Genomic DNA, 14,610 nt, shown 5'->3' on the forward strand with positions numbered 1-14,610 from the left:
CAAAGTATCATGACACGGATACTGCTTGCCTAGAATTATGAGAAGAATTCATCAGAATTCATCCTCGTTTTTCTTTTCCTGCTACAGTAATTCAGCTGTCGGAGGTGTGCCGGGTTGCTAGCCCGTGTCGGCGGCCGTGACATCGCCGCGAGGCCGAAGCTCAACAGCCGACTTCCGCATTCCGGCTTCATAACACGCACGGTGACGGCGATGGCTGGCTGCGGGCTCTTTTTTTTTTTATTACCTTCTGTCTCATCTTTTTCTTTCTATATCGAGGCCTATTGTTTATTTGTCTTCATTTGGGCACCTCGATGCATATCGCTCGTTGGCTTTCAATATTTCTACCCTAATAATCAGCAGCATACGGACAGAGCACACAGCACGCAAGTAATAATAATTGATAGCAAGTTATCATGGTTGCATCCTAGCTAGACTTTTTGCCTCCACTCCTCATCATTTCCCTGCGTCACAAAATCTGCATTTCCACGGCAAAAAACATCATTGCCCAGACAGGCGAGGTTGCATCGGCGGATCGCTCCAGCGATCGCACATCGGCGTTCCTGGGTCGCTAAAGAAGCCCTGGAGCGCTAAAGAGCTACGCACTTTGTATCTTTAGTGGGGGCCTGTAGCCCAATCCTGAGGCCTATGACGACATGAGCCTCGCCGGCATATCCAGAGTAGCGTGGTCCAGTCAAAGGGCCGAGCTATATCAATCGCAAAAGGCGCACATTGCGTGTGCGTGGAGGAGGACGTCTCTAGACAAATCTCGCATAATCACGTTTGATTTCATTGTTATAGACGAGCAGCGGCAGCTTTCCGCACTAACGGATAGAATAGCGAGGCATTGGCTGTTTGCCTGAAACAACTTGAAGCTATTGCTCCGTTCGACTTCGAGCTCCCGCAAAACGATCAATTGGCGCGAGGGGCTGCCTTGGGCTTTCATGGTCAACGACTCGTATCGGCCCAATTGACCTGCTGTCGACGATGCCGGTGACCTCAACAAAGGCGCTGGGATCTCTCCGCCTGGCAGCGAGTGGCGTCACCAGGCAGCGTCTCATTCTCTCCAACAGCCCGCGCACAGCCGCCACCACAGCGAGATGTACACAGCTGAGATGCTTCACCAAGCTCTCCTCCCGACCTAGAACAGGCGCCCTGGCAGCGAACTCGACCGAGCGACTCCTACTCCAGTCGCAACTCCCACATCCCAACCTCATGCTCGCTCGCGCGCTATCCGGAAAGCCGCTGCCCCAGCGCAAATCGTGGCTGCTCAACTTCCTCTACCGGGCTGCTGCGTGGGTTGGCATCTCGAGTGTCGTCCTGGGCGGCGGTGTTCTGGGCTTCTTTCTGTACGACGCCAGCACCTACAAGGAACACAACACGCAGAGCGATATCGACGTATCGCAGCTTGCGCTTCAGCCACGCCGCGGCGGCCCCAAGAATCTCCCAATCGCCGAGGTATTTATCGACGATGATGTGAGCAAGAGCAAGCCTAGACTGGTTATCCTGGGTGGTGGATGGGGCGGCGTGGCGCTCCTCAAAGAACTGAACCCAGACGACTACAACGTGACCGTCATCTCTCCCGCAAACTACTTTCTCTTTACCCCTATGCTGCCATCCGCTACTGTGGGAACCCTAGAATTACGTTCCCTAGTTGAGCCAATTCGACGAATCTTGAGTCGTGTGCACGGCCACTTTATACGTGCCAGGGCAGAAGACGTCGAGTTTTCAGAGAAGCTGGTCGAGGTCTCCCAATTCGATCACAAAGGCAAGGAGGTCCGCTTCTACGTCCCCTATGATAAACTGGTCGTGGCCGTTGGCTCTTCAACGAACCCTCACGGTGTCAAGGGCCTGGAGAATGCCTTTTTCCTAAAAGATATCAACGATGCGCGGATGATTCGGAACAAGGTCATTCAAAACCTTGAGCTTGCTTGTCTACCTACTACCTCAGACGACGAGCGCAAGCGGCTTCTTTCTTTTGTCGTTAGCGGTGGTGGACCGACTGGCGTAGAGTTTGCCGCAGAGCTCTTTGATCTCTTGAACGAGGACTTGACTCGACACTTTCCGCGTCTACTGCGAAATGAGATATCCGTCCACATCATTCAGAGCCGAAGCCATATTCTCAACACTTACGACGAAACGGTTTCTAAATATGCAGAGGAGCGGTTTAACCGTGACCAAATTGAGGTGCTCACCAACTCGCGGGTAAAGGAAGTTCAGCCGGACAAAATTATCTTTAGCCAGAAGCAAGCGGATGGATCTGTACTAACCAAAGAACTTCCAATCGGCTTCTGTCTGTGGTCTACCGGTGTCTCTCCAACCGCCCTTTCTCAGATATTGGCAAAGAAGCTCGGTAATGTCCAGACAAACCGACATGCGTTGGAAACAGACACTCACCTGCGCTTAAATGGCGCTCCTCTGGGCGACGTTTACGCCATTGGCGATTGTTCCACCGTCCAGAACAACGTGGCCGAGAGCATCGTTACCTTCCTCCGTAACACCGCGTGGAAGCGTGGAATCGAACCGGAAAAGCTTCAGCTCCATTTTTCAGACTGGCGCACAGTTGCACAGGATGTCAAGAAGCGATTTCCGCAGGCGGTCAGTCACCTCAAGCGTCTTGATAAGCTCTTTTTCGAATTCGACAAGGACCAGTCTGGAACTCTCGACTTTGGCGAGCTGCGAGAGCTACTTAATCAGATCGACAGCAAGCTGACATCGCTCCCCGCCACGGCTCAGCGTGCCCACCAGCAGGGAAGCTACCTGGCCCACAAGTTCAACAAGATGGCGAGGATCTCGGATGCAATGCTGGCAAATGATATCCGGGATGGTGATTTGGATGCTGCCGTCTACAAGGCATTCGAATACCGCCACCTGGGTAGCTTGGCATATATTGGGAACTCTGCTGTCTTTGACCTGGGTGACGGCTGGAGCATGGCTGGTGGACTCTGGGCTGTTTATGCCTGGAGATCAGTTTACTTTGCGCAGAGTGTAAGCTTCCGAACGAGAAGCTTGATGGCGATGGATTGGATGAAGCGAGGACTTTTTGGAAGAGGTACGTGCCGCAGCTTTCTACTAACCTACCCTGTTCTCGACGATTAACAGAAATGCTGACGAAAAATGCCTTTTAGATCTTGTAGCTTTCTAAGAGATCTACCTCTTTTAATGATGTGCTTCTCAAAAGCTTGATAAACAAGTGTTTAGACGAAAGTGTTGGCCAGATTTAGAATCTATAAAATTATTTTCAAAGAGCGGCGCCAAACTCGCAAAATTACTTTGTTACGTACATACATATATTTACTATGTCCATTGTGTGTACATTTTTCTCGTTTAATCAGTAGCCTTGAGAGCATTGCTTCGCGATTAAAAATAAAACTTTTCAATTATGCAAAACATATATATGTAAACGCCTTGATCTGAATTCTTCTTAAAAAAGAGCAAAACAAAATTTCACGAGGAAGATATACAAAGAAGTCAATAGTTCTAAATCTATAAAACAAAGTCTTTGTGCGTCCACTTCTCTGTAACCTTCTTCCTGGCCTGCTTCTTAAAGGGAATGTGTCTTCGGCTCTCCACCTTTCCTCTAAGCAGCATGCTTCTGTATCTGTCCTTGAGCAGGTTGCCCTCCGGCTTGAGCAGTCGCAAAGACTCCTGCAGCTCATCTGGCAGAACAAGCTCCAGATCCTTTTCCGGGAGCTTGTACTTGCCAATCCGCTTTCTTCGCAGCTTTTCCTCTCCAATCTCGCTGTCGGCGTCTGACTCGTCTTCAGCGGCCTGAGCCAGAATGAGGGCCTTTTGCTTCTCTTTCTCCTCAACCTCTGCGGCAATCTCCTTGATGCGCTGCTCCTGCGCCCGGCGGGTCTTCATGTTAGCCTTGTGCTTCGACTGCTGCTCCTCTTCCTTTCTGCGCTTGATGCGATTCCGCTGAGCCTGCGTCTTGCGCTTGGGCTGCTTCGCGCTGGGCCTTTCGTCCACGCCGGATTGGAAGCCCTCCCACTCGGAGTCTTCCTCCCACTCTGACATGTTGGCTCGCTCCTCGGCGGCATCTGCTTCGGCGGCTGACCTAGCTGCGGCTTCGAGCTTCGCGGCCTCGGCGGCCTCTGCTTCGAGGCGCTTCTGCTCGGCCTCGATGGCCTTGGCGCTCTCCTCTGCGAGTCGCTTCTCATATTCGGGGAAAGACGGGTTGTAGCTGTATCCGCCTGTAGGCTTCAGCACCGCGGGAAGTTGTTTTCCATGGGCGAGGAGCGAAAGAGGCTGCTGCTTCATAGACTTGGGGACCTTGGCCTCGACCTTTTCAGGCAAAAAGTCGGTAGGATCCTGTGTCACCTCAGCGGGGGCATCCCACAGATCAAAGGTGGCGTCTTTGACAGCCACGGTATTCTCGTGATGCCCGTCGGCAACTCTTCTTAGGCGAGCCAATTCCTTGTGAGAGACCCAATCCGTGCGCGGGCGCTTGGCTGCGATGACTCCGTCGGTAATCTTGTCGCCGGGACGCTTTCGCATGGGGACTGCCGGCACGGCCGAGCGCTTGTTGATGATCTCGTCGGCCTTGAGACCCTTCTTGACGTGCTTGGGGAATTTCTGGGGGATCTTGGAGTCGCCTGCTATGTCGAGGACGAAGAGATCTTCGGATGCCTTTTCTCGAATGACACCACTGCAGATTCTGTCAGCGAGTTTCCCCTTTCAATATTGATGAACAGCACTGTACCCTCGAATAATCTCATCATTCAGCTCTCGAAGGCCGTCCTCGACCTCTGTAACGTCCACGTTCTTCCTCCATGCCTTCTTTCCTTTCCTGGATGGCTGGTTGAATTGCTTGGGGGCTTCGCCAGAGCCAGCCGTAGCTGAGCGAAGAACCGGCATTCTTTTTCTCTTCTTGTCGTGCCCTCCTGAAATCGATCTTATCGAGATGCGGAAATTTGGAAATAATGCCCAGCTGTGGCAATACCAGGTCGCAGTCGCAAATTTACCGTGTGGAGGACATTGGCTGGACGATTCTGTCTTATCAGCAACTTTTCTCGAGATTTTTTAGCGGGTCCCCCACCAGCGTCCAGCAAATTAACGGCTACAGGCACCTAATCCAGCGTTTATCGCGCAACGACAGGCTAGGCCTAAGCTGGCCGCGTAAAGAACGGTTGGTTGGGTAGCGGGGCACGGCATGCGGAGGGGCCCGTTTTCTGAGCTGTCCACGGCCCAAAGGTGGCTCGGGGTCCTAATTCTTGCCTGTGCTGCTATTTATTGACCCGAAGCCTGGTGGCGGCCATTATCAACTGTCACCACCTCCTTTCGGGCTGCCTAGTATCTCAACTGTTGAACAAGCTGCGACAAAGAACAGCATCAGAGAACAAATCCGTGCACTGCGAGAATCCATCACCAAACAATTGGAAGCGTTGCCTCTGTCCACCAGAAAGCAGCCCAACCACAGTTTCTTTGGCACCCCTCGGAATATCCAAAGCCAGCATCACAAACCATCACACGAAGCAGCCATGGCGCAGGCGGGATCATACAACAACCCCTTGAAGAAATTCAAGTGCGTCGTCTTCTTCTGCCCACTTTCTCGTCTACACCCAAGGTTATAATGCTAACCCGGCCTTGTCTAGGCTGGTCTTCTTGGGAGAACAAAGCGGTATGTGTCTATTGCCCGGCTCCACCTATCTGGCGATTTTGTGACTGACCGATTCTACGGCGCAGTTGGCAAGACGTCTCTGATCACTCGATTCATGTACGACTCCTTCGATAATATGTATCAAGCAACAATTGGTATCGACTTTCTCTCAAAGGTACGGAGAAAAAGAGATCATTCGCGTCACCTGCCGGCACCCGAGCCTAATGCCTAGTTATAGACCATGTATCTCGAAGACCGGACGGTACGACTACAGCTGTGGGATACCGCAGGCCAAGAGCGATTCCGAAGTCTGATCCCTTCATACATCCGTGACTCAAGCGTTGCCGTCGTGGTTTACGACATCTCTAGTATGGACTTCTCCCGTCTTCTTTTTTCTCTTTACCGCCAAAATCCCCCTCCTCCTCCACTCACCCCTCCAAACTCGCGGTGAAGCCCCACCATATCTGCCTCCGGTTGGACTAACAACGCATACCACACCGTAGACGCAAAGTCATTCCAAAACACCAAGAAATGGATCGACGATGTCCGGGCCGAGAGAGGAAACGATGTGATTATTGTGCTGGTTGGAAACAAGACGGATCTGAATGACAAGCGAGAGGTCACAACTCAACAAGGAGAGGAGGAGGCCAAGAGGCAAGGCTTAAGGTTTGTTGAAACTAGTGCAAAGCTTGGCCACAACGTACAGAACCTTTTCAAAAGGATAGCGCAAGCCCTGCCCGGTATGGAGGGTTCCGACTCGGCTACTCAGGCCACCAACCAAAGTAAGTTTCTTCTGTCCATCTTTTCTCACGTCTACCCTGTTACAGTGGATGATCTCTTGGCCCTTTGTTGCATTTGCTGGGATATATTTCTAACTCTTTTCCTCCTCGCAGTGATTGATGTGCGGACAAACACACAACAGCCTCAGCAAGAAGGCTGCTCATGCTAAAGCAAAGATGTCAAGAATTTATGATGGAGTATGAAAGCTTAATAAAGATAACCAACCCAGTATCCCCATTTCAGCGTCGCTTCGCAGTCACGATGCATTTATGCCGAGGATAGGATATATAATTCGAATTTGGCGAGTGCATGGGACTTTGTATAATACCTGCAAGGGGGACAACGTGCCCACGATCGTTTATATATATACTAATACTCTTTTTTACTGCTATGTAAGCGCTTCAGCTTTTTAAAGACCGCGTCTAGATTAATTGCTTCTCGAACAAGAGATTATATCATGTGATTTGTCATGTGTCTGTTTCACTTGTAGATCATCTTGGCTCTTTTGTGACTGGCTAAACGACGGCTGCTGTGGGGCTTTTCAGCCCTTCGATGTGGCTAAGCGCGCTTTCGGGCGTCTCCTGGGCGCATCATCTCCGCCGTCGCCGAAATCTTTCGAGGTCCTGTCGCTTCTTCCGTCATTCTCTTCTTCCTCAGCGCCCAAACGTCAGTTCCTGCCCGATAATAGACCTGATTTGCTTTGTTTTCTGGTATAGAACTCGACGGCGGCGGGAAATTTATCCATCATGTCGAAGTTTACGAGGCTTTATTTGCGGATACCCCGTCCCAAGGTAGGCATTTTCCTGTCGATTACCTGTGACAACCTCTTCCTTTTGGTCATGAGATGGTCAAGTGAGCGGAAAATAGGAAGGCATGATGCTGATTTTTAGCGAATATAGACTCTCTTTGGCTTCATCAGCCTCCAGACCGGTACCGAGCTGATTTCTTTGGCGCTGGTCTTCAACAAGGTCACCGGCGTCTATGGCCTTCTTGCTATTCTTACTGGATTTCAACTCTCGCTGTTTCAACTTACGACTTACATCTACTGCATCGGAATCCTCGGCACCCTCGTCTACCTGATCCCACATATACGAAAACAGACTGCGTTCGAGTGCCTGGCCTTGGCGTGGTTGTATGTGATTGATACTGCTATCAACTGTGCCTCTACATTTGCTTTTGGAATGGACTGGTACTTTGCCAACGCTGCGTTAGCGACCGGGTCTGGAGTCAAGCCTTCAAGCCTACCCGATATTGTTGCCGAAGGGATGGAGGGTCTTCGTCGTGAAACCGCGATGCACGGGGATGCTGTGCCCCAGGAGACGGCGGCCAGCATGATTCTCATCACTGGATTGACTTTGATCCGAGTATACTTTAGCCTGGTCGTCATGAACTATGCGCGACAGGTGCTGCAAAAGTATATGCAGCTGATGATCCTCGAGGGACCCGGCGTCGACGACCATGTGGGACCTTTTGCGACCGACCTGCCTGACGGCGAAGGCCGGAGGGGTCAGCTTGGCCGAACGATGGTGTCTTTTGGACGCAACTACTGGATGGACTATTCCGAGGCGGGAGAGTGGACTGTCGGAGGTTCCAGCCGGAAGCCTAGCTCAACCGGTACTCTGGCCGGCGAAGTATAAGAAATGGATTGAGAGAGAAAGGGAGACTGGTTGAATCAAGTCAAGATAAAGCAAAGGAAACAAATAGTGGACGCTTGCACATAGAGACTAAAGAGAGGTGACGATATAGACGGAGAGAGGGACAGGGCGAAGGAGACGGCTGGAGGCGTATGAAATGACGCGATTGGAACCCGGCGATTCATCATCGAAAGAAAGGAAAGAAAGTCTCGGCATAGTTTTTGATTTTTGCTATTTTGGGCGGTCACGGGTGTGGCCTTAATTATTTAATACATAAAGTCACGCTGCCATTGGTATGCTTATTTGAAGGGTGCGGCAGAGACATACGATCAGAGACATGGAAAACCAGCTCCGACGGCCGGGCCCTGCTATTTGCTCGGCATTCGGGGGTTCTAGTGGTTCTAGTGAATGGCTTACGGGGCATCTGCTTGGCTGGACAGGAGGCGAATGGACGAATGAGGTTGCCCGGCTCGTCGGTGCTCTCCAGAGAATGCCGGAAGTCGGAGGGGAGAGTTTGATGGGCCGGATGGAGTCTAAACAAGCACCAAATCCAAGAGTCCCGCTCAGCCTAATTGATGGCAATGGATTAAGGATGGATTTGCAGAATAGCTGTTGGAATAGGCGTGTCTGCGGCATGGCTGCGGCGAGAGCGGCGGGCCAGCAGATGCTGAACTGGGTTTAGTGTTGATGGCGTCAGTTGAGGGCATGAATTCGAGCAAAGAAGGTTGACGGTGGTGGTAGAAGCTGGGCGAGAGAAGATTTTGCTATTTCACGAGCTGCTTGATAGGCAGCTAGATACAACAATATGAGAGGATCAATATATACACGGAGTTTAGTACGGTTAGCCTTGATAAGGATAGTATAATGAAGGAAGGCGCCATTTAGTCCCTGGAACCTCTATAACGGAAGATTGTACATCTCCTCCATCAACAATCCCCCCTTCCTGGCAGGCAAAATGCTCTCCAGCTCTCCATATTACCGCTGTCGCATCGCAACGAATCTGACGGCAGGGATTTGTCAGAGAGAGCGATTTCGCCATCGCCGCCGTCCTATGGCTGCGCTCTGGCGGGTGGCGCCCACGCAAGACTTGCGCACAACTCCAAAGCGCTAAGCGATCACGCAATCCTCGAAAACTCGGGCTTCTGCGGGGAATGGAAATTTGGCTGAGGCCAGGCGGTGGAGCCTGGAGAGGCTTTTGGGAAAGACAGAGGCAGTTCGTGGCAGCGATTTGGCACAACTATTGACTGAGAGCACGGATGAGTCTTGCGGGATCGACTGGGGGTGAATTGGCCGTCGTCGAAACGGGTCGGGTCTTATAACTAAAACGATCTGACCATTCCTCTGCACGCCGTTTCTCCAGACCTCTCTCCCAGGGGACCTTTCTGTTTTTCTCTTGGTTTTTTCTTGCCTCTCTTGCCTTTCCATCTCTTCCCTTTTCTCTCCTAATTTGCCCTTTCTTTTGACCCTGTAGAGACTACATTTCCGTCTCTTCACAGTCTTGAACGATCAGTTCGAGGCGCCGGATACTAGAAAAGGGCATGGCGACCTCGGTCCAGATCCGCACGCCTGAGGAGGCCGGTAAGTCGATGATTTTTTTTTATTGAATACACGACTACAATTTCTTTCTACTCTTTTTGAGGCATTCTTGTGATTACAGCCGGACTAACTTTGCTCTTCTTCCGTTCTCTGCAGCTGCGAGAATCGCCTACTTGTCCAGCGATGTCGTCATTTCCGTGCAGCCGTCATTGGCTGCCGATTCTGAGTTTTCCTCGCACCTAAAGTGGTTTGCCAGCCGCAAGGATCGAGGAATCGTCGCAGCTACTGAGGACACTGTGCCAGAGGTTAGTGTTTGGCGATTTTTTTAGTCCCGGGATGCTCGTTGTTTTGGTGGTTGGGGTTTTCTGCCGCACTTACACATAATCAACTCACCCTGACGACGACCCGATCCTAGTCCGCCGACAGCCCGAGGACAGCCATTGACGCATGAAAACTCACTGACCGCTTGCCTGAACACAGATCCAGCATGTCCGCCATAACAATGACCCATTACTCTCTGTCTTTGCTCCCATCCGCTCAGGCAAGCTCGTCTCTGTCACCACCTCTTCTTCCATCCTCCTCCCCTCCATCTCTCACCTCTACAAGCTCGCCAACTACCCTGTTGTCCTGCATGTATCTCTGCAGCCACGCGGCTTTTCCGACTACTCAGTCATCACTTCTATCCGGAACTCAGGATGGACATTCCTCCAGTCTGAGACTCTCCAGGAGGCTCAGGATATGGCCATCACCGCCCATGCTTTAGCCCTGCGCACCGGCAAGGCTGTCATTCACTTCTTCTCTCCAGATACTTCAGCCCGTGATGAACCCATTGGCCTAGAGGACTTTACCGTAGTGAGGGCTGTACTTGATATCGAGGGTGTCAGGAGATTCCAGGCCAGCACCATCAAGGCCACTGGGTTATACGCCGACGATGGACACGCTGCCGTTTCCTCGGAACTCCAGGAAGTCGAGGCTTCTGGCAGCTCTGACAAGAGCTCGGGTCTTCAGCAGTCAACCGCCTCACTCGCCTCCAAGGCAGTGTCTGAGCAGTCTGCCAAGACCAGCCAGGCTAGCAGTTCCAGTACCCCTATTGGCGCTTCATCCGTCGCCACCACTGTCGAGACTACCGCTCCCAGAGTGACATCCGAAGATGTCTACACCTGCGCCTCTCGCATCTGGGAGCAGCTGAACACCGCTCTTGGAAGACAATACAGCGCCTTCGAGTACACTGGACCTGCCAATGCAGAGAACTGCCTCTTCATCTTCGGATCCGACACTGGCGCTTTTGCTCGGGCCATTAACAGCGCGAAGCCCGACGACGTTTATGCCAAGATTGGCATCCTTACTCCTCGCCTGTACCGACCTTGGATCGGCTCCAAGCTCGTCTCCAGCATTCCTAGGACCATCAAGAGGGTCGCTGTCCTGGAACAGATTCACCGAAAGACCACCAAATGGGGTCCCCTGTTGATTGACGTCTTGTCCTCTGTCAAGAGCGGCCCCGGCGGTGTCGAGACCATCGTTGGCCACCAGCTGGGATACATTGCCCCCGAGGCCACCACCCAGGCTCTACGTGGCATTGTGCAGAACCTCACTGCTGAGAAGCCCATCCAGAACCTTGAAGTTGGTGTCAAGGAGGGGCCAAGCGAGCCCGTAGCACAAGGCATCGAAGCCCCGAAGCTCGAGGTTGCTTATAATAAGATCCTCGACCAGCTTTTTGGCAGCAGAGCCTATATTGCCAATGCCCTGGAGTCTCAGGACGCTGGCATCTCTGCCACCGTCTCTGCCAGCCCCGAATTCGGTTTCGGCTCTCTATTGGCCAGAAAGGAGTTGCGAGCCAACTTTATCGCCGAAGTTAAGCAGGCGGCGAGCAGCTCTGGTTCTACTAGCGAGGCTCTGAAGAGCTGGCTGGCACGATGGGCTGTCAACTCTGATGATCAGGCCAAGTCTGATCTCATTGCGGACGAGGTCATTGCCAAGTTGGAGCAGGACAACTCTCCTGAGTCTCAGAAGCTTCTCTCCAACCGTGCGCTATTCCGAAAGGAATCTCTTTGGCTGATGGGCTCTGACGCTTGGGCTTACGATCTCGGCAACTCTGGTGTCCACCACGTCCTTGCATCTGGCGAAAACGTCAACATGCTTATTATTGACTCAACGCCTTATTCCGAGAAAGCTCTGGCGGACGCCAACCGCAGAAAGAAGGACATTGGTTTGTACGCCATGCACTTCGGCAACGCCTATGTAGCCTCAACTGCTGTATACAGCTCATACACCCAGGTTCTTCAGGCCCTGTTGGAAGCCGACAAGTTCAACGGCCCATCAGTTGTTTTGGCCTACCTGCCTTATTTTGGCGAGACCGATTCCCCTCTCACTGTTCTGCAGGAGACCAAGAGGGCTGTGGACACCGGATATTGGCCTCTCTACAGATGGAACCCATCAAACGAAGCCAACGGCGAGCCCACTTTCTCACTAGACTCTGAGCTCATCAAGAAGGAGCTGAAGGCTTTCCTTGACCGAGACAACCAACTGACCCAGCTCATGCAAAAAGAGCCTAGCTTTGCGTCCAACCTTGGCCAGGACTTCGGAACCGAGGTCCGCGCAGCACAGAAGAGGAAGGCAAAGGATGCCTACAACCAGCTATTGGAGGGCCTTTTGGGTGCTCCTTTGACCATCCTGTACGCTTCCGACAACGGCAATGCCAGCAATGTCGCCAAGCGACTGGCCAACCGGGGTAGAGCCCGAGGCTTGAAGACGGCGGCCATGTCCATGGACGATTACCCGCTCGAAGATTTGCCAGGCGAAGAGAACATTGTCTTCATCACATCCACCGCTGGACAGGGAGAGTTCCCTCAAGATGGTCTGGCATTCTGGGATGCTATCAAGGACAACACCGATCTTGACCTAGCTACTGTCAACTACTCTGTCTTTGGTCTGGGTGACAGCCACTACTGGCCGCGCAAGGAAGATAGGATCTACTACAACAAGCCAGCCAAGGATCTTGACCGAGTTTTGGGTAACCTGGGTGGCAGGCGATTTGTTGATACTGGGCTGGGAGACGACCAGGATCCCGATGGCTTCCAGACCGGCTACCAGGAGTGGGAGCCCAAGCTGTGGCAGGTCCTGGGCGTGGACAAGGTCGATGGCCTCCCCGATGAGCCCCCGCCAATTACCAACGAAGATATCAAGCTTGAATCCAACTTCCTTCGTGGTACTATCGCTGAGGATCTGAGGGATGAATCCACCGGTGCCATCTCCGCCGCCAATCAGCAGCTGACCAAGTTTCACGGTACCTACATGCAGGACGATCGCGATGTCCGCGACGAGCGAAAGGCCCAAGGCCTGGAACCTGCCTACAGCTTCATGATTCGCTGCAGATTGCCTGGTGGTGTCGCTACTGCCGCACAGTGGATTCAGATGGACGACATCTGCAACAAGCTTGGTAACGAGACGATGAAGCTTACCACTCGTCAGACATTCCAGTTCCACGGTGTTGTCAAGCGCAAGCTGCGAGAGACCATGCAGAGTATCAACCGTGCGCTCATGACCACAATCGCCGCTTGTGGTGACGTGAACCGTAACGTCATGTGCAGCACTCTGCCCGCGCAGTCTAGGCTTCACCAAGAAGTCCACTCGTACGCCGCAAAAATCAGCAACCACTTGCTGCCCTCTACCAGCGCGTACCACGAGATCTGGCTGAAAGATGAGGACAACAAGAAGGTCCAGGTTGCAGGTGATGCCATGCAGGATTTCGAGCCTCTGTACGGTCCCACCTACCTGCCCCGAAAGTTCAAGATCACCATCGCCATTCCTCCTCACAATGACACTGATGTCTATGCTCACGACATTGGTCTGATTGCCATTGTCAGCGAAGCTGGTACCTTTGAGGGTTTCAATGTGCTTGCTGGAGGTGGCATGGGTGCCACTCACAACAACAAGAAGACCTACCCCCAACTCGGCCGCATGTTTGGCTTTGTTCCAAAAGATCAGATCCACCTTGCCTGCGAGAAAATTATGCTTGTTCAACGTGATTTCGGTGACCGTAAGAACCGAAAGCACGCCCGTCTCAAGTACACCATCGACGACATGGGCGTCGAAGTTTTCAAGGGCAAGGTTGAGGCGCTCTGGGGCCAGAAGTTCGATACTCCGCGAGCTTTCGAGTTCAAGAGCAACGTTGATATCTTTGGCTGGCAGCGGGATGAGCTTGGCGTGAACCACTTCACCTTCTTCATCGAGAACGGACGTATCGAGGATACCCCCGACTTCCGCATGAAGACTGGTCTGCGAGAAATTGCCAAGGTTCACAAGGGCGATTTCCGCCTGACTGGCAACCAGCACCTGGTCCTCAGCGGCGTCAGCGACGAAGATCTCCCCGCTATGAAGGAGCTGATGAAGAAGTACAAGCTCGACAATCTCCAGTTCTCCGCTCTCCGCCTCAGCTCATCCGCCTGTGTTGCTTTCCCCACCTGTGGTCTTGCCATGGCCGAGTCTGAGCGATACCTCCCGCAACTGATCACCAAGCTCGAGGCATGCATTGAGGAGAACGGTCTCCGCCAAGACTCCATCGTCATGCGTATGACTGGTTGCCCCAACGGCTGCGCTCGTCCCTGGCTCGCTGAAGTGGCCTTTGTCGGCAAGGCCTACGGCGCGTACAACATGTACCTCGGCGGTGGCTACCACGGCCAGCGTCTGAACAAGCTGTACCGTGCTAGCATCAAGGAAGAGGAGATTTTGACTCTCATGAGGGGTCTGTTGAAGCAGTACGCGACGGAGAGACAGGAAGGCGAGAGATTCGGAGACTTTTGCATTCGGGTTGGTCTTATCAATGAGACTACTGATGGACAAAACTTCCACGACAACGTAAGTCTCTTCTTTAAACTATATCACGTTTCAGGATTCATAATACTAACTACTCGGTAGGTTGCGGAAGAAGAGGAGCCCGATGAAGAATAAATGAATTGAGATGTATGAGACAAATCACAAGACGAAATATATGTATTTAGGGTAAAACACATTGGGCGTTGGATATCATCAACTGAAGCATCTCATCATGTAGTATTGAATTAA

The 14,610-nt window shown here is 52.3% G+C and overlaps 2 protein-coding genes across 2 annotated transcripts; one reads left to right on the forward strand and one right to left on the reverse strand.

Annotated features, from left to right (window-relative positions):
- Window positions 1–3,483: 3,483 nt before the first annotated feature.
- Window positions 3,484–4,857, reverse strand: TGAM01_v209882 (hypothetical protein; the record flags this gene model as incomplete). Its single annotated transcript, XM_018810352.1, has 2 exons — window positions 3,484–4,648; window positions 4,703–4,857. 2 exons carry the CDS (start codon window positions 4,855–4,857, stop codon window positions 3,484–3,486), a joined length of 1,320 nt encoding a protein of 439 aa, XP_018656437.1.
- A 623-nt stretch (window positions 4,858–5,480) lies between these two features.
- TGAM01_v209883 (hypothetical protein) lies at window positions 5,481–8,016 on the forward strand (the record flags this gene model as incomplete). The annotated part of the gene is made up of 7 exons (XM_024550660.1): window positions 5,481–5,524; window positions 5,595–5,620; window positions 5,686–5,774; window positions 5,838–5,967; window positions 6,103–6,265; window positions 6,522–6,576; window positions 7,279–8,016. The coding sequence occupies 7 exons, from the start codon at window positions 5,481–5,483 to the stop codon at window positions 8,014–8,016; spliced, it is 1,245 nt and encodes a 414-aa protein (XP_024404609.1).
- Window positions 8,017–14,610: the final 6,594 nt, after the last annotated feature.

This window comes from Trichoderma gamsii (assembly GCF_001481775.2).
Source record: "Trichoderma gamsii strain T6085 chromosome Unknown Scaffold_52.2, whole genome shotgun sequence".
NCBI lineage: Eukaryota > Fungi > Ascomycota > Sordariomycetes > Hypocreales > Hypocreaceae > Trichoderma > Trichoderma gamsii.